Source organism: Bos indicus x Bos taurus, chromosome 1, assembly GCF_003369695.1.
Source record: "Bos indicus x Bos taurus breed Angus x Brahman F1 hybrid chromosome 1, Bos_hybrid_MaternalHap_v2.0, whole genome shotgun sequence".
Taxonomy (NCBI): domain Eukaryota; kingdom Metazoa; phylum Chordata; class Mammalia; order Artiodactyla; family Bovidae; genus Bos; species Bos indicus x Bos taurus.
In genome coordinates this window covers 96,382,477-96,410,274 of record NC_040076.1, presented here as the reverse complement: position 1 = coordinate 96,410,274, position 27,798 = coordinate 96,382,477, and the positions used below count along the sequence as shown (strand labels likewise).

The following is a 27,798-nucleotide window of genomic DNA, read 5'->3' as shown; positions in this document are numbered from 1 at the left end:
GGTTCTTTACCACTAGCACCACCTGGGAAACCCAGACTTAACTATCCTCCCATCTTAATGCTCCTCCCAGCTCCAAGACTCCAAGTCTTTGTGAAGCTTAAAGGCAGTGTTGCTGCTAAGTCGCTTCAGTCGTGTCCGACTCTGTGCGACCCCATAGACAGCAGCCTACCAGGCTCTCCGCCCATGGGATTTTCCAGGCAAGAGTACTGGAGTGGGGTGCCATTGTCTTCCCCGAAAGGAAGTGTTAAGAAGACTCAGAAGGCAGGGGTCATCATACACAAGGTACTCGAGATAGTGGAGGGGGCTTTGGAGCCATACACCTGAGCGGGGATTTCAGTCCTGGCACTGACTAGCTAAGTGACTTCCGGCAAGTTACCAGCTTCTCCGAGCCTTGAGTTCTCCATCTGTAAGTTGCGGATAGCGGCACCTACTTCAAAGTTTTGTTGTAAGAGTGAGATAATATCCATAGAGCATGTGCCCACCCAGAAGGTAGTGGGTAAATTCTAGCTCCTTCCTCCATCATGATCATTGTTGCTAATTATACAATGTGGACTTAAAAATGTCTAAGGTTTTATTATCTTTTTGGAAACATTTGGTGCAATTAGTTTAACCACCTGATAGATGAGAAAACTGGAAAGCAGAGAAGTTAATTGTTGGCCAAAGCCTTACAGTAAGTCCCTGACCCAGTAATTTCTTACATTGTTAAGAAAAGGGTGAGAACATTTTCATGTGCTCTGATGGAAATGCAGTGGAGTTCTGGGAAAACATTCTTTCTTTGTCACGATTATCATTTGTTGTTTTCTTATATGATAGGAAGGGAACAATTTGTATCATAAGAAAACATAGACTTGGGGATCCAGAATGGGGTCAACAGTGTTTCTTTGTCTCTTCTTCTGGTTTTAACCAGTTTGAGGATTTATTCACCTCAAGGAGGAGGGATGAACTCTGTGATTCTGCAGAATTCTTACTGATAAGCAGAAGACTAGAAACGTTGGTTTAAACTGTTTCTTGCTTATTTCTCTTCACTGAACAGAATGGCATGGTTTAGAATACACAGAAGTTATTTTGAGTGTTCTCCAAGAGCAATTTCTGGTCCCTGGAAAGCCAGTGTAAGCAAAGACTGCAAAAGCAAATCTGGTGGAATCCTGGCTGTCTGTCACTGATGCTGGGTGGGCTTGTCTTCTGGCCTCAGCTTCTTTATCTGTTAAGTGAGGGGGTGGGACCAGGGGGCCTCTAAGATCCCTTCTAGCTCGAACTTCTCTGATTTCTGTTCTACAGTTTGAGAAAAAGAAGAATGGGCGAGCGAATTTTACCAGTAAATCCGTAAAGGTGGCATTTTTAGTCATATAGAGGAAGAATTCAGGTGTGACTTAGAACTAGCACTTGTCAGTATAAAGAATTTGCTGCTTGGACCTTTCCACCTTTCTTTAGCATAAACCACACCATCAGATCACCGGGATGAGATCTGAAGATTTTGGTCCAGCCCACTCTTTTGTCAATCCCCAGACCACACCAGTGGGCTTCTCTGCTCTCAGACCCCAACAGGACTCTCCACCTTGGATCAAACATTGAGTTTAGATTTGAGAACTGTTCCTTTCTTAGTTCCATACTGAAGCAATGCTCACCCCTTCCTTGCCTGCTCACTGTTTGGGCCTCTTTTACTGCTTGTCTATTTACCAGCTGTCTGAACTGAGCAGTCCTATAGAGAGATTCTATAGGGCTGAGCTGTTCATGTGCAGGCTTTGGAATCAGACAGTCCTGTCTTTGGCTCCTAACTTGGGAACTTATGCTATGTGCTTAGTAGCAAGTCATTTGACCCCTCTGAGTATTGAGTTTTTTCATCTGTAAGACTAGAATGTAAATATCCTCCTTGCAAGGTTATTGAATGAATGTTAGTCTCTTAGTCATGTGACTCTTTGTGACCCCATGGACTGTTGCCAGGCTCCTCTGTCCCTGGAATTCTCCAGGAAAGAATACTGGAGTGGGTAACCATTTCCTTCTCCAGGGAATCTTCCCGACCCAGGGATAGAATCCCAGTCTCCTAAATTGCAGGAAGATTAAATGAGATATTATATGCAGAATTAGGCATAATTGCAAGTGATCAAAACTTCAAATCTATTATCATTTTCCATATAATATAGGAGCTCAAGAAATGTTTGTGAAACAGCTAAATAAAAAAGAACCATTTCTTCAGAACATTCTGATGAAATTTGGATAAAAGGTGATGAAGAGAGTGCCATGAAGGTTATGGGACAAGCAGCATTTCCTTTAACTCATGTCTCAAACAGGTCATAGGGTAGTAGGCAGAGCGTGCAGCAGGTACACCCACAGGGATTTAGGAATGAACTTACCCCTGACCAGCCATAGGGCAAGAATTGGCCCTCAGCCCAGTATTTCCCATTGATGAAGAAGAAGCCTGCAATCATGATGAACACCCACACGGCCAGGTTCAGCACATTGAGTACATTGTTGAAGCCCACAGAATTCTTCACCCCCAGTGCGACGATGATGGTGACGATGATTGCGATCACCAAAGCCAGAAGGTCTGGGTATGATTGTTCTCCTTTCCCTAGAGGGATAAGATGTGAATTAATAATATTGTCCAGGCCCACCTAGTGCATCTGCACTCAGCTTAGAGAAGGGTGGTCAGTGTGTCGTGGAAGGAGAAGGGACTGTGTGTGTGTGGTCCACAGGTGTCTAGTTGCAAATGGGAAGGTTTTGGTATATAGGTGAGATGACCTGATATCCCGGACCAAAAATTGGGATTCATAATATGACAACTACAGCAGTTCCTCTGGAGCCATAGCATGGGACATCCGAAGTCAGGGCTATCCAAGGACATTCAAATGTATACACGGATCTACCATGTTATTTGAACGATTTTATCTTCATTGTCGTTTACTTTATAGCCCATAAATATTCCATTTCATTCCAGCAATCTCTTTATTAGGAAAATTTAAAATGTGTGTCTTTGACGATTACTGGAAGAAGGGTGTACTTTCCATTTGTGTGATTGCAAAGAAGATGGCTGGGGAACTCTCTCGCCTGTTTGGTCTTGTCTGTTGGCCAGTGGACTCCTGCCCTCTATAGAGGGAAAGTGGCACTGCTTCAGCAGGCAGGCTCCTGGATTTCAGCTCAACTCTGACCTGTAACCAGCTGTGTGGTCGTGGGCAAATGTCTCCTTTCTCTGAACCTCATCTGTAAAGTGAAAAACTGGGGCTACCTGATTTTGGAGGACCCTTTCGGGCCTAAACTTTATGAAATCAGTATCCTGAGAAGATGTTTTCTTCATATTTTTAAATTTTCTCATGGTATCTAGGTGCTCAGCATTTTGGTCAGCTCTTCTGAGACAGGGGCACCAATGACTTGTATGCAGCCACTGAGTTAGTCCCTGGATGTTTTGGGGCAAGACTTCCAAAGTCTCCTCCACTACAGTTTAGCTTCCCTTGATTGTGAAGGGATAGTCAGATGACAGAATGGAAGGTGGGGCTCAGAAGCTGAAATCTCAAGGTATTTGTTACATGAGCTTCTGGTTATTTAGTATTCACTCATTTTGTTATACCCATTCATTTTGTTTCTTTTAAATATATTCCCTTATTTAAAAATTAATGCATGCTGATTTAGGAAAAATTTTTAAAAATCTTCTAAAGAATCCATCAGAGAAGTTCCTCATAGTTTTCTATTTCTTTTTCCAAATTACTCATATTTTTATATAGTTATTAACGTGATACATATACATACAATTTGTGTCCTTTGTCATACAGAATTACATTAAAAACATTCCATGCTCTTACAACAGACTTCCTGGTCATCCTTTTAATTGCTAGCTATGTTATACACTGCCATAGTTTACTTAATCAGTTGCTCCAATGTAGAATCCTTAAACAGTTTCTAATTGTTTTGTTATTATAAACAAGGCTGTGATGAACATTTTTTCATATAAAACTTTTATGGAAATTAGAATAGTTTCCTTAGGACAGATTCATTCATCCATTACTTGGCAAAAAAAAAGACATATTAAGGCCCTTGGTACTTTTTGCCAAATTGCATCCTGAAAGAGGAGCCCCTTTATTTGGCTTAGTGAGTTTGCATGTTGGAGTTAGAGGCTGTGGCAGTCTCACCCAGGCCGTTGAGGGTTCCCACGCTGTCCACCATCCAGCGGCTGATGGTGTGGTTGGCCAGCGAGTCAAACATGCTGCTCAGAGCGCTGGCGCCGGCCGCGGTGCCAATCAAGTACTCCAGGATCAGGTTCCAGCCAATGAAAAATGCCACAAACTCCCCGACAGTTACGTAGCTATAGGTGTAGGCTGACCCTGTGGTCTTCGGGACGCGAACTCCAAACTCTGCATAGCAGACACCTGCATGGGACACACACATGAAAGGTGGATTTCAGGAGATGAGCTAACCTTTTGGTGGCTAACCATCTGGGATAGATAATCCTGGACATCTCTGGGGTCTTAGAACAAGTATGCAAAGTTTTATGTAAATGAATCAATTCAAAGCCAGTTCTGATGTCTTTCAACTTTACTTCTGTAAAAAGTCTAAACCCGAATGCCAGACCAAATTCTAAGGAACGATTAGAAACTGATCTTATTAGAAAAACTCCCATTTATTGTATGTGTCTCTGTTGTTGTTCCTTAAGTGTCAGATATCCTGAGTGAACTTGGGTCTAATTCATTATGACTATACAATTGATGTCACCAAGGTTAGATTATGTTAGCATTCTTCTCTTTTCATTTTTATTTGTTACAAAATGTGTTCCTCATTTAAGGGTGATACCTGGAGCAATCTTTGAAAATCCTGTACTATATGGGATGGGGGGGGGTAATTAACAATGCAAATATAAATAAATGACTAGTTATTAACTAGGAAATTTGCACATGCATAAGATAATCTAATGAACACCTTTAGAGTATCTCCTATGTGCTTGGCAAGATACCAAATGCTGGGAATAGAAAAAAGACAAATGAGGCAGAGCCTTGCCTTCAAGTAGAACTATGCCAGGAAATCCCCACACTTTGTAGGCTGTAGGAGCTCAGTAATGCAGAAACGAATAGGAACACAGAGAGCAGAGATGAGACGTGTGCATCAGCTGGTTTTGAGGTATATGGAGGAATTAATTGGACTCAGAAGGTGGACTATGAGGCAAAGGCATGGTGGGGAGAGACTGTATGAAGTTTTGGGTGGAAGGGGATGTGCACTGGGGGACTGGGAGGAGACGAGGCTGGAGAGGCAGGCAGAAGTCACATGTTTTCCAAAGTGGGTCTGGTGGGACACTTCTACCAGAGTCATCTATTACACTTGATCTTAGCCAGAAGGCCAAGAAGTGATCAGAGTCATCTATTGAGTTGTGATTTCAGGAGATGGGGACCAGGAATATGCATTTTAATAAGCTTGCCACTTATATTTGAGAAACACTGGTGTATAGCTCATTTTTTGTTTTATAGCATTAGAAATTAAATTAGAAAGGGGCTGGGAGTATATAAAACTTCTGGAAGTTGGGAGAATATTCTACATTGTACTAAAAACTCTAGATTTTGGGCCAGTGGGTGGGGTACTGAGTGGGAGGACAGAGCAACAGCTTGGAGGAGACACACCAGGATGGGAGATAGAGGTAGAGGGGAACGCGAAGTAAACATTACTGTCCGTGCCAGTTTTGTTCAGGGCCAGCCCTGCGGTTCTCATCACAAATCAGGGAAATATTGTTCATTCTTTTGTGACTGGAGAGAGCAAGTTTCTTCTCCTTTGGAAGAGAGTAAAAATCAATGCACGGATGCAAAAGCAGAGATGTCAGAAGCTGTGACACAATGCGTGACTACAAGTGAGGCGGCCTCTCTTCCTTTCCCCTCGGGCGTCAGTGTCGGCGCCTCCATATGGAAGGAGCCCTGGACAGCTGGGTTGCCGTCTTGTCTCAACTCTGCCTCGAACCTGTGCACCTCGTTATGTGTTTCTTTCCTTGTAAGGTTGGAGAAGGAAATGGCAACCCACTCCAGTATTCTTGCCTGGAAAATCCCATGGACGGCGGAGCCTGGTGGGCTGCAGTCCATGGGGTCGCTGAGAGTTGGACACGACTGAGCGACTTCACTTTCACTTTCCTTGTAAGGTAAAGGAATTAGGCCGGGATGCTCTCTTTAGGATCTTCCTACTCTTTCAACCTGGGATTCTATTGTTATATGGAATTCTGCTACAAAATATATTAAGCATCGTTTCCTTTCACATTAGTTACTCAAGGCCAGCAAAGCTGTTTGTCCGTACCTTGAATGGCCTAAGCTGTTATTATTTTGAGTTTCGGTGTCAGCCTCCTTCCCTCCACTTTGTAAAATCGTTTTCCATCTCCTTGGAGGTCAGACTGTCAGTCATTTCTTCTTGTTACTGTTGTGGGGCTTACCTGGAGTGGTCTGACCTCCTCCTGTTCTAAATTGCTGCTTCTAACACCTGATGTTTAAATTGTTGGAGTGAGTCTAAAATTAAGAGGAAGTGGTCTCAGAAGGAAAGCCTGAGGAACTCTAGGAGGAAAGTATACAGTGTGAGGGCCTGATGATATTTCCTTGGTTGCTGGGGGAACTGGTATAAATTATGTATTCTCATCTCCTGAAGGGAATTGAGTTTGCATGTTGAGTAGGTGTCTCTTTAAGTGCAGTGTAAGGATTTGGGAGGTAAATGATTTATTCCTATACTCTGTGAGCTTCTTTTCTTCATCCTTCTTCACCACCTAATAATGTACAAGGCTTATAAGTAGGATTTTTTCCAAGTGGCACTTTTGAAATGGACGTCAGTTTGATTGCAGATTTAACTTGGAGAGCCAATATTGTGCAGTTTGACCAATCAAACATTTTCTCCTTAATATTTGATCCGCCAAATTAAGTTAGAAAACACTCAAGTCACTGGCCAAGGGTGATTAGCAAAGAGTCAAGTCAAGTCTTCCTTAGGTCTTGTGAAGGGACCTGCCCGTCCCTTGCTCTCTTGGGTCAGAGGAATGGGCCCTGTGCTGTGCGTGGTGTAGGAGCATATAGAATCTTACTTATTTCCCCCAAACATGCTTGGATCTTGATGACTGGGGTTTGGGGAGAACAGTGGGAAAATCAATTAGCCACTAATCACATGGGATAGTTTCTGCTCGCGGAAATCATTCTTTGGGACACACTCTCATTTTGAACATGTTGTAAAGGATTTTATTTTTGAAACCTTCTGATTTATTTGCATGCAGGAATCCAAGCTTTTAGTGGGTGCTAGAGGGCTTCACTGGTGGCTCAGTGGTAAAGAACCCACCTACCAATGCAAGAGATGTGGATTCTATCCCTGGGTCAGGAAGATTCCCCTGGAGGAGGGCATGGAAACCCACTCTAGTATTCTTGCCTGGAGAATTCCATGGACAGAGGAGCCTGGTGGGCTATAGTCTATAGGGTCGCAGAGTCAGACATGATTGAGCACACATTGTATATAGAGTGTATCTAGGGCAACTCAGTGATGAGGAGTGAATGATTTCAACTCCAGTATCCTGGGAAAAAAACTGGAAAATGTTGTCAATCATTCTACTACCTCCACACCCCCGCCCAACTATCTCATGTGTAAGAGACACATTCAAGGATGTCTTTTTAATTTCAATAAGAAATAAAAACCATGAAAAAGGATGCCATTTCTTAAAAAAATTTTTTACCCTAGATTAGGTGGTCACTGAGTATTCAAAGGCAAGTTACTTATCTCATGTGGGTAAAACTAGAGGGCCAGTTAGAGGAGCTTCATGCTCCCTTCTAGTACTTTCGTTCTTTGGTTTAAACCTAGAATCAACTCTTAATCATTTGTGTTAATGGGGGAAGCCCTGTAGGAAATACTGCAAGCCAGTACTCTTGCAAGTTTGTACTGCCTCCTAGGGGGAGTTTTGGTATGCTATGAGGGTGTCTATGGTGCACACGATTATTGTGGGCCCTTGTGGCATTAAATGGGCAAAAGCCTGGGCTGTTAGACATTTTGTAGTGTGTGGGACCATCCCACAGGATGATGCATTGTTCTCTTACTTGATTCCAAAGGTCTCAGTGGACATTCATGTAAGACACAACGTGTTTGTAATTTCTGAGCTTAAATCTATCTTCATTGCACAAAGCATTTTTTGTTTGCATGGTCTTACATACTCTGAATTATTCAGGGATGTAACAATTGGGTAAATTAAGGGCCAGTTGTAATTTGTTTGGTTTGAAATTTACCAGGAGCTGGTTGTCATTTGGGAAAGCCACATCAGCAGCAGCTCAAGACTCATGGTCTTTGAGCGCCAGACGGCACATGTATGTGAGCGTGCGTTTGTGGCAGCTGCATTCACAGTGGTTATGCCCCAGCATCCGTATGCTGAAATATTATTTTTATGAGAAATTGATTTTCTTTCCTTTGTCTTCCATACAGAGGTGATTTTTTTTTAAGTTAGTGCGTAGGAAGGTAACATTATCTCTAGTTTGCATTGCAGAATGGTAGAAAAAGAATTGCAGAATATTTATCACCTAAAATTGATTTGGTGAACCAAGATGCAGACTCACTATTCTAAATGAGAGATAAGTTTATAAATAATCTCTACTCAATTTAGCAACTCATTTCAAAAATTTATTGCCCCAGAGTTACCCTCCTAATCATATTTGCCTTATGCTGTTATCAAAGTGACTTTGCATTCCTCGGCTATTCATCAAGTGGCTGGAGAGGGAGAGGCATATTGATTCCGAAAGTATAACCGTGTAGCTGGAGAAAATCAATATGGAGTACAATGTCAGGGTGCAGATGGCCATCGAGTGAGTGTGTGCTACAGACATGCTGGAAGTGTTCCCTTCAGAGCTGTTCAGAGAGGCAAGTCCTTGAGCAATACAGTGGCTTCATTTCAGTGGGACTAAAGAGAAGAGGAGTGATTTATTCCTCACACCCTGCAACTCTGATACCCTTTTTGGTTATCTGCCTTTTAAGTATATTGTAAACATTCGTTGTTGTCATTTAGTTTCTTAGTTGTATCTGACTCTTGGCGACCGCATGGACTGTAGCCCTCTAGGCTCCTCTGTCTATGGGATTTTCCAGGCAAGAATACTGGAGTGGGTTGCCATTTCCTTCTCCAGGAGAACTTCCTGACCCAGGGATAGAACCTGTGTCTCCTGCATTGCAGGCAGATTCTTTACCACTACGCCTCCTGGGAAGCCCCTCCTCCTGTTCTTATTTTGTAGTATCCCTAGTGTTCTGATTTATTTCTATATCTAGAACTATATTTGGTTAAATTGACTAACTACCAGCCTGAAACCCAGGGAAAATTAGGACTTACACACTGAAAAGAGGCTTGGGACAAGATACCAGAAGCTTTCATTTTTGAAACATTCACTGTCAATCCTTTTGTGTATACCTCAAGTCATATGTGATTTGAGGTTCAGAAAAATTTGGTTCCTTTCAATGTGAATTTCTTTTGAGCTCTTGCCTGGAAAATCCCATGGACGGAGGAGCCTGGTAGCTGCAGTCCATGGGGTCATGAAGAGTCAGACATGACTGAGCGACTTCACTTTCACTTTTCACTTTCATGCATTGGAGAAGGAAATGGCAACCCACTCCAGTGTTCTTGCCTGGAGAATCCCAGGGATGGGGGAGCCTAATGGGCTGCCGTCCATGGGGTTGCACAGAGTCTGACACGACTGAAGCGACTTAGCAGCAGACTTAGCAGCATGACATATATAGGTGTAACAGACCAACCTTCAATTAGGTGCTCCCAGAGAGTCTACAAACAATATTGAACTTTTAAACTTGTGCCGAAGACAGCACTACCAAGACAATCACTACATGTTCCTCCCCATATAGTGTCATCCTGTCACTTAAAACCTGTACTGGTTCTCTAGTTCCAGGAGGCATAGAGCCAGGAGGCAAAGATTCTCCACCCTAGGAGGGTGTAAAGGAGAGAGATCCAACTGACAGTAGGTAAAAGTTAGAGAACACGTTCTCCACTCAAGAAATATGTTTCCCTCTTCCTTCCAGCAAAGAGAGCCATCGACAAATAAGTCCTTTTTAAAAGTGTACTTGCTCCTAGAAAGATTAAATCTAGTGATTATTTACACTTAAATGCCAATTACTCTACTCAGATAAACAGAGGTTTTCCCATTACTGTGTAGTTAAACTTATTGACTAATTCACTAACCTACTTATCAGTGAACTTACTAATTTCCTGAATAACTTCAGACTTCCTAATTTCCTTCCTTAGTGCCTACTAAATCAGGCACTGTGGTGATATCATATCAGAGACTTAAATGGTAAGGCAGCTCTCCTGACCTTGAAGTGTCTATATTCTAGTCAGGAAAGGGTTTAATAAACAGATGATTCCACACAGCTGGTGTTTAATGCTGTAGAGTATATATGAGGTGCTCTGGGAGCTCAGTGGGGGGAGTGTGGTTCTTGGGGAGCATGGTTCTTTGGTGGCTGGGGAAGTGGAGACAAAGTGAGGAGGCTTTTGAACTGCATCTTGAAGGGTGAACTGGGCTTTCTCAGGCAGAAGAAAATGGGAAAGGATGGTCTCAGGCAGATGAAAGGGCACAGCTGGAATGATCTATGGGCAACTCTGGGGACTGAGGGTGATGAGTCTGCAGAGGGGGACTGGGACCAAGTGTTGAGGGAAAGAACCTGGTTATTAGGTTGGAGGAATCTAGCAGAAAAGGGCTGTACCGTTATCTACTATAGTTGTAAAGTTTTGTCTTGGTTGTAAAACCCACTCTGCACACAAAGTCTTATTTGAGAGCCTAATTCATAAGTAAGTGAAAGCAGGGTGGCTCTGTCTGAGGAGGGAGTGGGAGGCCTGCTCAGGACCTCCCTCATCCCACGCCTCCCCAAAGCCTGTGAGTATACTCTGTGGACCCACAGGCTGTAATGAACATGGCATGGGGAGGGGTATTGGCTTCTCATTGGGGTGGTTTTCTTACTTGACAGACGATGCAGCTGAACCCCAGACATGAAGCTGAGTATTCAGTTAACGACAGAGCTGGGATCCAAACGGAAGTTCCCAGATACCCAGTTCTAGGCACTTTCCAATTCATTCTTTCATCATCTGAAATATTTATACGGCACCATCTTGATGCATCTATGTGAGATTTTAGGAACTTAAAGGTGAATAGGAAGAATATAGTTCTTCTTTTTGTGGGTCTGACAGTCTAGTGGAGAATACAGACCAGAAAAGCAACAAGTTTAAGAAAACAAGAAAGGAGATATTAGTTGCAGGGGCTGGGGGAACACATGGGCTGATTTAAAGAGATGCAACATTGAGTTCTGAAGTGAGGTCTTCAGAGAGCTGGAAGATCTACCCATAGGGAAAGAGGGTGTCAGGAGATACGAGAAGGAGTGGAGAGAAGTGTTCATGGAAACAGTTAACCAGCCCTGCAGTTTCACTGAGGTCTCTGGGATTGGTCCCGGCCTGCGTGTTGATCAGAGCTTCTGCCTGGGGTAACTGGCCATAGGTTGCAGATACCCAGCCTGGTTGGTTGTTTTGAACATGTTTTATCTGTCACCAGTCCTCCTGACTGCCACTTATCCTCTGTCTTCCAGACTCAGGGAGGAATCAGTTGTTGGGCGACACCATAGCAACTCACCACTTAAACCCAAACATGTCTTTAAGGACATCCTCACCAAAGATGGCATTTTGCTGAGATAATTGTTACCCATTTCCTTCCCATTTTCTTAGTCTTCTTAAAACGTCTCTGTTCCATTTATAAATTCACAGCAAGGCTATAGATGTTGTATATACAGTGAGTCCCCTACATATGAACTTTCAGGTTGCAAACTTTCAAAGATGTAAACATGCATTCACATGTCCAATCACGTAAGTTAGTGCCTGTGTCCAGCGTACGTTATCACGTGCGTAAACCCTCTATGAGTGGTTGTGATTTTGTGTACTTTACTGTACATTACTGTGTAGAGTACAGTATCTATATTTCAAGCCCAGGATGTCTAGAAGCAGCATAAAAGCAGCAGTAATGTAGCTGGTTCTACTGTACTTTTCAAGGTACTGAACTGTAAGATTAAAAATGTTTTCTTTATTTTTTGTGTTTGTTTTTTATGTATTATTTGTGTGAAAAGTATTATAAACTTATTACAGTACAGGACTGTATAGCCGAATGTGTTAGGTACCTAGGCTAACTCTGTTGGATTTTCGAATGAATTGGACTTGCAGGCTCTTGGAATGGAACTTACTCGTATGTAGGGGACTTCCTGTTTTACTGTGGTTGCTAGTACTGCTTACATGTGGCTTTGGAGTGGGGTGTAAGGAGAAATCATAGGACCCTAGAGAGAAATAATATGTGAATTCTCTGGGAAACATTTGTTTTCTCAGCAGCACTGAATTCCAGGAGGTGGTACTGAAGTATCCCCATCATTTGGTCCCTTGAGAAGCATATTGTTGGGATCTAAGAAACATCTATTCAGCCCCCTGTCAAGTGTGGTGAACCCCTACGACCCTGCCCCAACGTCCTGTTCCTATGCTCTTCGTCAGCCAAGAAACTGTGGGGTTTCTTTTTCAGGGGTAATCCATCAGGCACTCTCTCCTTCTCACCTCAGCTGTCTCTTCTACCTGAGTAACCTTGGTTACTTCATCACTTGTCAGTGAAGCTTGGGCCAATTTTTACAAATGTGTCTGGAAGAAAAATAATTTGTCTTGGAACTCCTGTTTCTTTGTGTCTGAGAAGAGACCATAACTTTTCTGCCAAAGTGGGCCTCAGGTGGACAATAAGAGCTTGTGTTTAGGGGATGGGTAGCACCTTCAATCAGAGGGGTGCGACACTATTACTTACGGAAACTGACAGGACTCCAATTACAGTTGGGAGGAAACAGAACTGGAAAGTTCCCAGCCCACAGCACCAGCATATCAACATACAGACAGGAAGGAAAGAAGCTGACCTCAAGGTCAGAGAAGTGACCCCCAAAATAGGTCAAGGAAGTTTAATAATTTACTGATTAAGTGTGATCAGACTGTTTACTCTCTTGCCTTGATCTCCCCTTTGAAAATATTTTAAAGGTTATTAGAGGTATAGTTTTCATAATATGATGAATTCCAGTAATATTATTCCATAATATGATGAATTTTACAGTCTAGTCATTCTGTTGTTAATATCATCATTAGTGTACATTGGTTAATTTTTAGTACATTATCAAGCTATGAGGATGGTAATAATAATAATGATCATGTGGCTGCTTTCGACTAAAGAATCCACAGGGTTAGTTGTTTCTGAGTCTGTCTTCTGGCCCAGATTGATCCCTCTTCATTGCTAAGGTGGCAGGTGGTCTCAAACTGCCTTTTTCTGCTCCTAACAATTTCATGTTGGTGACCTTGGGTAAACATCAAAGGCAGCCTCAGAGGGCAAAAGATGTTACAAAAGGGTAAGACATGTTTGGGGGCATCTACCTCTGTTAGGCCCATTGTATGCCGTTACCCATCAGGTATGCAGTACCCATACAGGTGAGCTGTGAGGTAATGCTAGAGTCTCCATCAACGGCCCCTCTTTGCTTTAGGAGAAGCTGTGTGGTATCATAGGAGTCACACAGCCTCTGGAGGGAGACAGAGAGTACTTATGACAGTTAAATAAGATAACGCACACAGATCACGTTGCCTAGTGTCTAGCACACTGTAAGTGCTTGATAAATGGCAACTAGAAGTTTTGCTAACTGTGGCCTTGAATAAGTCACCCAATTCACTGAGCCTTAGTTTCTCCATCTGGAAATTGGCAATGGTGATGCCTACCAGGCAAGCTGTCATGGGTCTTGGCATTTAGCAGGCACCCCTCCAGTGGCATCTATGGCTGTAATTATAGTTGAGGAAAAGGAATCTGAGAACTTTACTTAGAAGTAGCTTCTGGAGTGTTTATGTGGGAGCCTTGGCCTCGTAGGTGGAATAAAAGAGATTAGAAGCGAGTATTGTTGGCTGATAGTGTTAGAGAGTCAGCATTGGCAGAGGTATCAGAAGTAATGTAGCATTCAGATCAAGCCCTGTGTGTGCTTGGTTCACTTCTAAATCTGAACCTGGAAAAATTTCTTTCTGGTTCCTAATCTTTAGTATAGTAATAACTGTTCTGTTCCACAAATTCAGTTAGAAATTGTGAGGATGAAAAGAGAGTTCCCATTTTCTTGTTCAGCCTTTCTTTATGTGGAGAAGGCAATGGCAACCCACTCCAGTACTCTTGCCTGGAAAATCCCATGGATGGAGGAGCCTGGTAGGCTGCAGTCCATGGGGTTGCGCTGCCCCTCATCCACATGACTCTGATGACTGGACCAAAATGGCTTTGTGCAGAAAGGCAAGGAGAGCAGGCATGGAAGTAACAGCTTGTTGAAGATTTTCCAGCTCATTTCTCTCCAAAATTGGGCAATCCCCCTATTCCTGAAGCATAGGAATGTGGCACCGACAGAGAAGACTTCTAACAAGTGAGGGGACCAGACCACCACCCCCTTGTCCTGAGAATTTAATGGGCAGGATTAAAAGTGAGTGCTAAGAGAACACACTTGAGCACTTGTGTGGCCTCCTCAGCCCACCTGATGAGCAGGTAGGACCAGGTTCTGCTGGGACAGGCTGTGTTCTCGGCAGATGCCTGGGTGGGTGAGACCCAGAGAGTCTTTTGCGGGCCTGGGTCTGCTCTCAGTGGAGGATATTCCTGGAGAAACCCCCTGAAGAGACAGGCACCATCTTGACTTTTTTCCAAAGTGGCCACATGCAGAGAGGGCAGAGCAGGGCCAGAGAGAGGCTCAAGATTTGGGAGGCGGTTAGAGAGAACTTTCTGGGTGTGGGGACCTGGTGGCAGCTCCTGCTTCTCTAATTGTCCCCTCTCCCAGGATATGAACGCCTAACACTTTCAACCTCCCTTCCTTTCCAGCCCTGTTTCTGCTCTCTAGCCCACAAACTCTAGAAGAGTTTGGTCTTCCATAGGGCATAAGTCTGAAGTTTGTATTTTAGGAGTGAGTGTTGCTGCCTACTGGTCCATGAGGTAGGAAGGATAGTGTGTGTATCAAACAGTACTGGGCACAGCTGACCAGGATCCAGGGGTTACTGCTCTTGCCAGATTCTCATCTAAGTGGTCCTGATGGGTTTTTTTCCAACTAGACAGCCCCTACTGAATGCAGTAACAGTGGTGGAATTTTAGCTGACTCTTCTGTAAGACCACTCCAGTGAATGGAGCAGTGAATCCCTTGGATATGTCGGTGGCTTCTTGACAGAGGCATTCCCGCCAAGGGGAACGTGGAGTGCTTTTGGCCTGATGTATCATGTCAAGTGCTCTCATAATTAAAACATGCTTAGATGTGTTTGCAAAGGAGCAGGCATTTGTATCCATGTTTTATACATAAGAGAAACTTACTGCATTGTTTATTTTCTTTAAAATGGGTAGGAAATTATAAACTGGGGTATTTATAAATAAAATCTCAAGATAAATAGCAAGGAGTGGGAGGCAGGTTCAAGAGGGAGGCAATATATGCTTACTTATGGCTGATTCACGTTGTTGTATGGCAGAAACCAACACAACATTGTAAGGCGATTATTCTCTGATTAAAAAAAAGATGAATAGCAAAGGACTATTATTTTTTTTAAGCTTTTTATTTTGTATTGGGGTAGAGCCAATTAACAATGTTGTGGTAGTTTCAAGTGAACAGTGAAGGGATTCAGCCATACATATACAAGTATCCTTTCTCCTCCAAACCCCCTCCCATCCGGCCAGGCTGGCATAGAACACTGAGCAGTGTTCCCTGTACTACACAGTAGGTTGCGAAGGGCTATTATTGAATTCATTCCAGAATAGGAAATTCCTGAAGCACTGATAGGATATAAAGATATATTTATGTGTGTATGTGTATACATACATAATTATGTAAATGTATATTTCTATATACATTTTTCTATATACAAAATATTTCTATATTTTCAACTACTTTGCATGGAATTTTGGGACCCAAGTCTATGTCTAGTAGTTGCGTATGGATGTGAGAGTTGGACTATAAAGAAAGCTGAGCACTGAAGAATTGATGCTTTTGAACTGTGGTGTTGGAGACGACTCTTCAGAGTCCCTTGGACTGCAAGGAGATCCAACTGGTCCATCCTAAAGGAGATCAGTCCTGGGTGTTCACTGGAAGGACTGATGTTGAAGCTGAAACTCCAATACTTTGGCCACCTGATGTGAAGAACTGACTCATTTGAAAAGACTCTGATGCTGAGAGGGATTGGGGGCAGGAGGAGAAGGGGACGACAGAGGATGAGATGGCTGGATGGCATCACTGACTCGATGGACATGAGTTTGAGTTGGTGATGGACAGGGAGGCCTGGCATGCTGTGGTCCATGGAGTCGCAAAGAGTCGGACACGACTGAGCGACTGAACTGAACTGAAGTCTATGTCAACAGCCATGGTGAAGTAGAGCATGAAACATGTGTGATGCTTGCTTTTCACACACATACAGTCACCCACGAACATGCAGTAAAGCCCAGGCCCAGGCTGTGTCCAGGATGAATGCATTCCCTGGGTTGTTAAATCAAAGGTTCACTTTATTGCTTGCTGTTCTCTTCTTCATGCCACCTCTACCCTTTGTCTTACAGCGTTTGTCTACGCTGTACCCCAGAAGCGGCCCGCTCCAGTGTGTAGGCAGTCCACTGGAAAGGCCGTTCATCAGTGTCCCTGTGGCTTGGGATGTCAGCACTTATGCATTCTTCACTTCCTTGTGTAAGAATCTATTCTTCCTTCAGTTTCCTTCCTACTCCTCTGCCTACATTTTTCTTTCTCCACTGTTGCTTCCTATTTCTCCATCTCCATCTGACTGTGGCCATTTAACAAAGTCCTGCCCTTAGTTCTTTTCTCTTCATACCCCCTCTGCTTTGGTGACCTCACCTCTTTGCCAGGGCTTGGGGAGTTTGCAGGGTCCTCCCTGATTCACTTGGGTGGCCCTGGCCCCTTAATCCAGCCTTTGTGACCAGGCAGCATGAGGAGGGACACTTGAGTGGGACAGGGTGTTTAGAGCAGGTGCCTGGCACGAGCAATCCCTGAGCTGCTGTGGTCAGCCACAGTGTCTGCCTTTACCAGGCCTCCAAGGGTGAGAGCTGGTGCCTGGCACAACTGCTCTTCATGGTTTCCGTCTGCACTCCTGCATCAGGTGGTTATCCTTGGCTGTTGTGCCTGACTCATCTCTAGCCCCTATTTCAGTGCACAGAATGGAGGCTGCTTAAATACCATTTGTTCCGAGAGAGAGAGTACTTTGCCATGGTACCCTGCTTAATTTCCACGGAGCATTTACTACAGTTTGGAATTTTTCTATATATTTATTTACTTGTCTTCTGAGGAACAGTCTACTTGTATGTTTTGAAGCACAGCTTGTTTGAAGGGACTGTCCCTGTAGAGATAGAGTTCCTCTTTGGCAAATACCTTCAGAAGCAAAAGCAAGCTCTTCGCCCAAGGTTTATCTGGAGAAAGGGTGGGTAGGAGGTGGGTCTGAGTCTTCTGCTAGGTGTGTGTGGAGGGACTTCCGAATCTGAACCACAGATGGCTCATTTGCACCAGGAACGAGCCTAGCCTTGGTAGGTTGGAGACCTGGTAAGCAGTAGTGATAGTCATAAAAATAATAGCGAACATTACTAAACATTGACTACACGCACAGCTCTGGTTAGTGCTTTCCATACATGATCTGAACCTCACAAGGTCATAATGGTGCTGAGGCTATCATTATCCCATTTGTAGAAATTGAGGTCAAGATCTAGGTAGGTTCTCCAGACTCCCTGATCTTTTCCGCTTGACAGAATACACCTAGACAATGACGCTTGTATGAATGTGGTCAGGAGGTCCTGTGTAAAGGGACGAGGCTGTTCACAGGTACAAGTGACAAGCCTGGTCACCTCCTGTGGCCCTGAGGGCTAAGGGAGCAATACCTTGGCACATCTGTCATTTCTGGCAACCTGCTTGGGGAGCCCTAGGTTAAGTGCATTCTTTAAGTCTCACAAGTAGTAAATGGCTGGGCAGGGCTTGAAGTGAGGTATGTCAGCTCTGGGACTGATCCCTCCCATGCTATGTGGTGCTGGGGTGTGTGTAGGGGGTGGAATTGAGGCACTGGACCTTTCTTTACAAATCTTTCCCCTCCCTGGGTTCTCTTTTTCACCCTAACTCATATGGGCAAGCCTCTCTGGTAGCTCAGATGGTAAAGAATCCACCTGTAATGCAGGAGACCCAGGTTTGATCCCTGGGTCCAGAAGATCCCCTGGAGAAAGGAAAGGCAACCCACTCTAGTATTCTTGCCTGGCAAATTCCATGGACAGAGGAGCCTGGTGGGATACAGTCCATGGGGTCACAAAGAGTTGGACGTGACTGAAGCGACTAACACTTTCGCTTTCAATCTAAACTCTTCATTTTGCAGAGGAGGAAACTGAGGGCACAAGATGTAAATGACTTGTTCCAGGGTCCCAAGCTGCTGGGGGACAGGACTGGACCAGATCACGGGTGTCCCAGGCCCTTTGTCTCCTGCAGTGCCCACGACTATTTCATGTGTGCCTGTCTTGTTTCTTTGCGTCCATGCCAAGCCCCTTGTCTCGGAGTTCTTTCCTGTCTTCTGCAACATGTCTGCGGTGCCAAGCTGGTGGCCAGTCCCTCCCACAGCCACGCTGGGTGCTCTCAGTATGCCCTGTCCACCCCAGCCAGTGCTGGAGAAGATGTAAAAGAAGCCCAGCCTCTCCTGGATTTGCTGGAGGAAGCTCATTTTCACACTAAGTGATCTGAGAAACTTGCATATTTCTATTAGATTGTGCTCACCTTTCCTGAACTGGTAACTGACAGCCTTCCTACAGGGCTGTCAATCCAGCCCCCTGTGGAAGAGCTGTCTGCACTTCAGAGCACCCTTCTCACTGCCGACAGGTGACGGAAAGACACTGAACTTTGAAGTCACTTTCATGACCCAGGTTACAGAAGTTTTGATCTAGAAAAGTACTCATTTAATCAATAGAACAGAGTGAGCTACAGGCTCTTCTAAAACCCCAATAAGAATGAAGCTTTAGTTCAAAAGAAAAAAGAATGAGGGTTTCCTTGATTTACTCAGTTTTCTCTGGTGAGTTTTTAAATTTTGGGGGTGTGTGTCTGCATGAAGCAATATGGGGGTAACAGCCTCTGGAGAAGGCAGAATCAAATGTAGACTTGCCTTTTTTGCCTCTGACTACTTTGTTGTCCTGGACAAGTCACCCAACCTCCCCGAGCCTCAGTTTTGTCATCTGCAAGGTGAATCTGACAGTGGTACTTATTTTGTAGGATATGTTGGGAGGATTGTGCAGCTGGTGTTCAGCTGGTGCCAGGCATGTTATCACTGCCCAGTGGTTTAGCTATTATGGTGAGCTATACAACAGGAAAGTATTCTCGCCCAGCAGGGGGGCCTAGAGGATTAAATGAAGTAGTATATGTGTGGTGCCTAAAGCACAGTATTCACTTAAGAAGAATAATAACAATAGTAATAATAGTAGTGGCTAACATTTATCAAGTGTTTACTAACTGATGTCTTACAGACTTTACAAACATCAGGGGCAGCCGCTATCATTATTAAGATTTCCAACTTACAGCTGTGTATTTGGACAATATGTTGGAGAGCTAGTCTTCAAGAAGCTTGAAGGCTGCCCCGCATCTGTTCATCTTTGCATTTCTTCTCTATCCTCTCAATGTTTCTGCCTCTCCCACTCCCCCTAGTGATTAAGAGCAGTTCTCAAGTATGTTTGGAGGAACTAGTAAATGCAAGTTTGTGGAATGAATGAGCGATCTACGTCACTGAAAACAGGTTGCAGAAGGGGCAACCCTTCTGGTGGTCACCTCTCACCTGTGCTTCAGTTTGAGGAGGAGAAGCTCACCAGACTATCTAAATAGACCCTAAGTCTTTAGAGATCTCTTTGGCCATGAAAATCAACCGGAGATGAACACCGGAACGAGGAGGCCCAGCTTAAACTTTGTGAAGATCTGCAGAACCGGCGCAGGGAGGAGATTGGGAGCCTCGTCTGTGGGAAAGAGTTCTGCTCCCCTTACCACCTCCCTGGGGATTCAGTTACCAGGGCTCACCTGATGATGGATGAGAAGATGCGAAAGAGCGAGTGAGAGTCTTTCACATGATCAACACAAAATAATCAACCCTAGTGCTGAACCGTAAACTGAGTGCCAAGTGGTCACTGGAGTCAGACTGTTCATGCTGTTCCTTGTTCTGTCACCTCTTAAGCAAGAACCTTAAACCAATTGCCAAACTGTTCAGAAGCCTCCTTTTTTTCTCATCTGTAATATGAGGACAGTAACACCACTTACCACATAGGGTTGTTTTGAAGACTGAGTACAGTAGTGTGTAAATCACTTAGAACTCTTTTGGTTCACAGGAAGTGCTCAAATCAGCTGCTTCTGCTGCCAGTAATATTATTATTGCTGTAATTACTTAGCAGGTTTAGTGTTTATCTCCAACAGTGGAGATGAACCCAATAAGTGACTGGCCCTTTAGGGTAGAGACAATTTCTTATTTATTTCTGCTATTGCCGTAAGACTGGCATATAGTGGGTACCCAATACAGCTTTCCCAAACTGTATCTTATTAGATTTTTGCTACTGTTTTTCATGAGCAGATAAAAATTATCAGTATTGTGTACCAGCCAGGGGACTGAGGTTGTGAATGCTTACTGTCATTTAATCCTTAAAACGCCCCCCGACCCCGAGATGTGGGCTCAAAGAGTTACTATAGACAGTGCATGATCTTAGGAGTCATTCAGACCTATATTCTGTTTGAGGTTCAATTTTATTAATATTAAAAGGACTGAAAATAAACAAGTTTGATTTCCCAACTCACGTCCACAGGAGCCTCTTGGGGCAGGTTGCATTGAATGGCCAGGTGTCGCTGGCATGGAGACCTTGCTTTGTGTTTCATCCCAAGCCAGCTGAACTAGAGAAACTCTGAAAACTATCCTGCTTTCATCCCTCATCTCTTCATAAAGCTGTCAGTGGCAACCAGAGAGAAAACTACTTCCCCTATCTGGTTTATACAATCTGGTATACACAAAGGGTTTCTAAGGTTTGGCACAGGCATGGGGTCTGGATGTGCACTGCTGAGCTATTCGAGAGTAGATAAGACCTTTTGGATGAAGGGTAAAGGTTACAGCACAAGCTGCTTCCTCTGATAAATTTTCTCCTACCTGTGATAGGCTGTGGGCAGCTCTGGTGTTGGGGCAGGAACGGTAGGAGGAGCCTGGGAAGTTATTGTAGCTTTGAATCTTGTCCAGTTATAGAGAAAGTGGCTCCCTCTCTTAGTTGAATTTGTTCCGTATCATAAACTGGTTTGCATGGCATGGAGGATGATGCCACAGGGGCAAAATTCTCTTAAGAATCTGCTGGCCAAAGAGTTTCTATCTTAGTATATGTTTCCTTTTCTTGTAGGTCATGGCTATTCCATAGGTAAGTCCCGGTTCCTATAATGGAGTAGTTCTTAACCTGGACTGCACATTAGAATTCCCCAGGGAATTAAAAAAAAAGCCATTGATCCTTGGGCTGTACCCTGATCCAACTGAATTGGATTAGAATCTCTAGGGGGTAAAACCTGGGCAGCAGTATCTTAAAAAAGAAAACAAAATGAAAAGAAAATTTAAAAATGAGCCACAAGCTGAGAGAAAATGTTTGTAAAACCACACATCTAATAAAAGCCTTGTATATAAACTATATAAAGGAGTTTAAAAAGTTGATTTAAAAAAACCCTGAAGACTCCAATTAAATAATGGGAAAAAGATTTGAACAAATACTTTACCAAAGAGTATATATGCATATGGCAAATAAATGCAAAAAGATGTTCAAATATTCATAATTAGGGAAATGCGAATTGAAACCATTCTGCTTAAGGCCAGAGTAGAAAGGGACCAGGTATTAAAAAGCCTGAGGGTAGACAGGAGCTTGATTACTGTGATATGGAGAAGTGGTGGGGAACTGGGTCCAGCGGGAGGTACTACTGAGGTCACGATGCGGGAATGGAAGGAGCACAGTGGAGGGGGGCCTTCCTTGGTTTAGTGACCGAGGATCATAGAGTGAGAGGCCTGGATGAAGAAACCTAATGTAAAACTGCCAACTTTGGCACAGTTAGTTTGGTCCTGGCCCTGGCTGGGAGCTCAGGGAAGGTTCTGGTTGGCCTCAGTGAGGAGGTGTCTGTTACGAAGGGTAGAGCAGGATTATGGCTGAGACCAGGTGCAGAGAGGAGTGTCCCTAATGGGGGAGAAGCAGGACTTTCTCTTGGTGCCTGGTGGAGTTACTGGATAGTACTGGGGCCTTCTGAGAAGCTAGGCCAGTGATGTGCTGGTTAATGGATAACAACTCACTCTCTGAAAACAACAAACAAACAAATGCTGATTTGTAGTGTTTGCCAATATCTGTGGTGTCAATTCTCCCTCCAGAGCCCTGGGCTAGGTTACACATGAGCATGGTGAGAGGGGGAGAGGCTCCCAGAATGTGACTGGGCCTGGTTCTAATTTCTAAATGCAAGCTGGCACCATGAAGGATAAGCTGTGGGGATTCACTTGTGGGAACTATTGTGGGTTTGGGGGACTGGGGCACAATAGCATGGGACATAGAGGAGACTGTGGGGCTTCCACGATGGCTCAGCAGGTAATCTACCTGCCAATGCAGGGGATGGGGGTTGGATCCCTAGGTTGGGAAGATCCATTGGAGAAGGAAATGGTAACTCACTCCAGCATTCTTGCCTGAAAAGTTCCATGGACAGAGTGGCTGGAGGGTTACAGTCCATAGGGCCACAAAGAGTTGGACACAAATGAGCGACTGAGCAGAGAGCAAGTGGTCTGCATTGACCAGGCAGGACCTTAGCCATCTCCCCTATGCCCTCTGTAGGACCTGTGGTTACATGCCTGCCTTTTGTCTTACCATTGCTATTCTGTTCTGTATGCTGACATTTTCAGATTTATAAATTTATGGTGAGTAAGAATCTGGCATCTCCCCCAGATAATTTCTTTGCCAAACAAGTTTGAAAATGATTGCAGTCAGGTTAATAGAATTTCAAGCATCCACTGGATTCATTCATGTGAATAAAATTTATTTTCATCTATAAGGAAAAAAATCCTCTTTTCTGCAGGAATCTCAGTTATTAGGATATTCATGCATATTAGAGAATGACTTAAGGAAAAGATAGTGGTAAAACCAACAAGGATATAAGCCATGGCAGGAGGTAAATTTTCAGATCAGTCTGGAATTACTTTTCTCATCACAATAAAAAGATGACAAATGTAAACCAGTGTACTTTGTGGTTGCATGTCCCTGGTCTGTGCATCCCATATGTGTGCATGCGTGGATGTATGCTCAGTTGTGTCTGTTTGTGACCCCATGGACTGTGTAGCCCTTCAGGCTCTTCTGTCCATGGAATTTTCCAGGCAAGATTACTGGAGTGGGTTGCCATTTCCTACTCCAAGGGAACCTTCCCAACCTATTGGGAAGATGTCTCTTGCTTCTTCTGCATTGGCAGGTGGGTTCTTTACCACTAATGCCACCCGGGAAGCCCGTGCATCTCATAAAGATGAAGACTATTTAGCCTGGATGTGTGATACTAGTGTGGAACTCTCCTTGTGGTCGTATGCATTAGTACACAGAACTCCCAGTATAAGTAAGCACCTTTACTGCTCCAGAAACAGTTGAAGAGGCCACAGCATTCATTGCCAAGACATGAGTTGACCCACGTGATTTGCCACCCTCAAGTCCACCTTGAGCTTTTGGAGTATAAGCATCAAGAGCAAGACGTTTCCCTTCTTTTTCAGAGTTTCCACTGACCCATCCCTGGCATTCTGGGAAAATACTGTGGACCCCAACTCAAGAGGAAGAAAGAGGAAAAAGAAATAGCGCTGTTTCATAAACTATCAGTATGTAAGCCCTGGTGCCTTATTTAAAAAAACAAATGAGCTTTATGATTTTTTCTCAAGGAGAGAGAAGGTGCTTGCTGGGCTACCACTGCAGAATATCAAGCTGTTGAGACGCTTGCAGCAGGTGGTGCTTTGTGGTTCTCACAATGGCTTTATATTTCCTAGCTTGGTTTCCTCCTCCTTGGTGATCACAATGCCAGTTTGAGGCTCATCAAGTCCCAATCACATCAGGTTTACTGACGTGTCATTTTGCTATCTGCCTATCCATTATTTATTATTTATATCTTGGCTATATCCCGCCCCCACCCCCACCACACACACAAAGGGAACTGACCTACCTTCCCATGAAAGGAGACTTAGAATAAAAATAGAGCCACTGGGACGTGACAGGGAATGAGACATTGCGCAGTAGCTAGGCACCAGGTAATTATTTGGATGGAGAAACCAAAGGAAAAGGAAGCTACTCCAATGAGCCAAACCTAGTGAACTCCCTGTTAGTCAAAGCAAAAAAGGTCTACCATTTCACTCCTCTCACTACTGAATACTCCAGAAGAGTGGGAGGAACGGTAACAGGCTGGCGAGTGCGGCCTTCGCCTTCACCGAGATGCTTACCTGACAATATGGACGCAACGGCTGCAATGATGAAGGACACAATGACACCGGGTCCTGCCATCTCCTTGGCCACCAGCCCAGACACCACGTACATCCCCGTGCCCACGCAGCTGCCGACGCCGAGCGAGATGAGGTCCATGGTGGTGAGCACTTGGGCTAGCTTGGTGCCATGTGCCGTGGTGGCCCCAGTTCCCTCCAGCATGGACTCCACCGGTTTGGTGCGCAGGATCCGAGAGTGCATGGCATACCAGGCGGCCCCCCACTGCACCCGCCGGGGGTCGAGGGAGGTGAGGAAGCCACTCATCCTGAGAGACAGGCAGTGGTGAAGGTCAGCTGACAGAGGTGGGCTGCAGAAACCTCAGTGGATGCTTCTGGAACTCATCTAGTGAATGGGGATCTCCCTTTCAGGAAAGGTCCAGAGGGACCTGCAGCAGCCTTCTCCTGGGCATGAATGTCTGCAGGAAACACACAAGAAGGAGGAAGGTGAGACCAAGGGGGAACAAACCATGACTTGGAGACATAGCTAGAGGTCAGTGCATTGAACTGGTGGAATTGATCTGTTGGGTGTATTTATAATGCAGAGGGTTGCTTTTCCCGCTTTGTGTCCCTTCCAGTCCTAAATGAGTAGTTTGCCCTGTGTTGCATGGTCATTCTGAAGAGGGTGGTCTGAGTTAGGGCTCTGCCACTGGACCTGCAGTAAGTTATGTCATGTCTTTGTATTTCAGTTTCAACTGTACCGTGGGGATGGTCAAGCCTCCTGCCTTGTGTTGATATAAGAATTAAATAAGTGTTTGTCTAAAAAGATCTTAGGGGTTTCCCTGGTAGCTCAGATGGTAAAGAATCTGCCTGTAATACAGGAGACCCAGGTTTTATCCCTAGGTCAGGAAGATCCCCTGGAGAAGGAAATGGCAACCCACTTAAGTATTCTTGCCTGGAGAATTCCGTGGACAGAGATGCCTGGCAGGCTACAGTCCATGGGTTCACAAAGAGTTGGATACACATACACAGAAGGATCTTAAGACAATGCCTGGCAGGTGGAGGGTGCTCTTCTGTCAACCCGCAAGGTGCTTCTTACCTGGCTCTGCTAAGACTTGGTCTGTGATTCTTGAGCATATTCTTTGGGGACACAAATCCTCATTTTTTAATATAAAGATGTAAAGTCAGATCTCAAGAGGGGCAGAGCCACCCCATGGGATTATCTTGGAATTTTGTTCTCTAATGAAATGGAAAGTTTTGAGAATTTTTTGCTCTCAGAGATTGGGGTAGGGGCAGTGCCCATGGCATTTGGTGGGGCCCAGAGATGCTAAATGTGTTGGGTGGTGTCATACCATCTTCAGATGTCTCACTGGATATTCTTGTAGGTGAAGAATCTGGTTATGATTCTTCACCTACAAGAACTGAAACCTATCCCTGTTTAACATATAAGCACATGAGACTATTTTGGATGTTTTTAGTAGACCAGTCTCTTGGCTTTTCCAGGAAGGCAATTATAGAATGTATTGAAGGAAGATTGTAAATTCTTTAATTTGGAACTTGAAAGGAGTTCATCACCATTTTGGAAAACCAAGACCCCCTTTCAGTGCAACCCATGGTACTGCATCGCCCATTCAGTACACCTATAACAGTCTGCAAAGGTGCCATTTGAAACTGGCATGTTGACAGTGATTTTTCATATGGTGCCATCATCTTACGACAATATTTGTACTTGCCTGAGTGTTTATATACTGAAATATGTTATATACAGGCAGGTTACTCATGAATTTTGCTTTAGGACATTAAAGAAGGGTGTGTCAAAACATTTATTATAAAAAAGAGATGCTTGGTCTGATAGATTTGAGAATTGTTGTAATAGATGATTTCTAAAATGTTGTCAAGTAGTTACAGAAAATGCAAAGATTTTATGAAGCTACTTTCTTTGGAAGTCAGTGTTAAAGTGTCAGTCACTAAGTCATGTCCGACTCTTTGTGACTCCATGGACTGTAGCCCACCTGGCTCCTCTGTCCATGGAATTCTCCAGGCAAGAATACTGGAGTGGGTTGCCATTCCCTTCTCCAGGGGCTCTTCCTGACCCAGGGATTCAACCCGGGTCTCCTGCCTTGCAGGCTGATTCTTTACCATCTGAGTTACCAGGGAAGACTTGGAAGTCAGAGGCTTTATAAAACTCTATGAAGAATTTTTAAAGTACAGCTAGAACATTGATCCCAGGTACTATACTGATAGGCTTAGAACATTTACATTTACAGCAAGTACCAACTGGTGTAATCTACCAATATTATTAATTAATACTACTTAGCACTTGATGTAACACTTGTCTGCTTCTAAAGACATTGCAAACACAACCTAATTAGAAGAATTAGGTGAAATGTCGCAGTTTAGTTCACAGGGATTGGGTGATGGACCTACTGGTTTAATTTCCTCCTAGATTTGACAGCATTGCTTCATGCTGTGTGTTAATTCTTGACAACATCTAAGATATCAGAATAGTTGAATTGTGCCACTGTATATGGCAGCGTCATTCAAAAGCTTGGAGTGCTAACATTATTAAGATTTCCAGATTTTTGAGAAAAGGTATATCTGGAAGGCTGCAAGAACAGTGCTCTACTTGAGCTCTTGAGCTCCTGTGGGGAAATCAGTGTACATATCTGTTTAATCCAACCCAGCCAGTATGTACTGAGCATCTGTTATGAGCAGGCATGGTGTTAAGCTCAGGGATGCAAAGACACTGTCCCTGTTCTCATGGAGTTTCCAGTCTAGAACTGGAGATGATAGTCACCCAAATCACAGTGCAAGGGAGAAGGTTCATTTTTGTTTTTTTTCTGAAAGGCTTATATTTTATTGTTTTTTTGTGTGTGACAAAGGCATAGCATGGCCATTGCAGAACAATCAGGCAATATAAGCAATGACATTCAGTGAGGAGAGACAAGATAATTCAATACACAGATAGAAAAATAAAACCAGATCATTCTAGAGAGGGATGAAGGTATGTTATGGGTTGAACAGCATCCCCTCCCCCCAAATTTATATGTTGAAGTCTTAACCCTCAGTGCCTGAGAAAGTGACCTCAACTGGAAACAGTTTCTGCAGCGGTAACTAAGATGAAGCCATACTGGAGTAGGATGGGACCCTAATCCAACATGACTGGTGTTCTTATAAAAAGAGGCAATTTAGACACAGAGCCACACACACAGGGAGCATGGGATGTGAAGATGTAGGCAGACGTCATGGTGATGCATCTACCACCCAGAGGACACCAGGGGCTGCCAGCCAGCCACCAGAACCTAGGAGAGAGCCCTGCAACAGAGTTTTACTCAAAGCCCTCAGAAGAAACCCACACT

At 44.1% G+C, this 27,798-nt stretch overlaps 1 protein-coding gene across 1 annotated transcript in view; it reads right to left on the bottom strand.

The window, feature by feature from the left end:
• SLC7A14 (solute carrier family 7 member 14) overlaps positions 1-27,798 on the bottom strand; it is a 115,841-nt gene that overhangs the window by 32,760 nt on the left and 55,283 nt on the right. Inside the window, exons 2-4 of the mRNA XM_027541357.1 lie at positions 24,464-24,918; positions 4,122-4,358; positions 2,352-2,569 (exon numbers count right to left, since the gene is read on the bottom strand). Coding sequence (XP_027397158.1) covers positions 2,352-2,569; positions 4,122-4,358; positions 24,464-24,767 — 759 coding nt within the window. The 5' untranslated portion in view covers positions 24,768-24,918. The remainder of the gene's footprint in view (positions 1-2,351; positions 2,570-4,121; positions 4,359-24,463; positions 24,919-27,798) is intronic.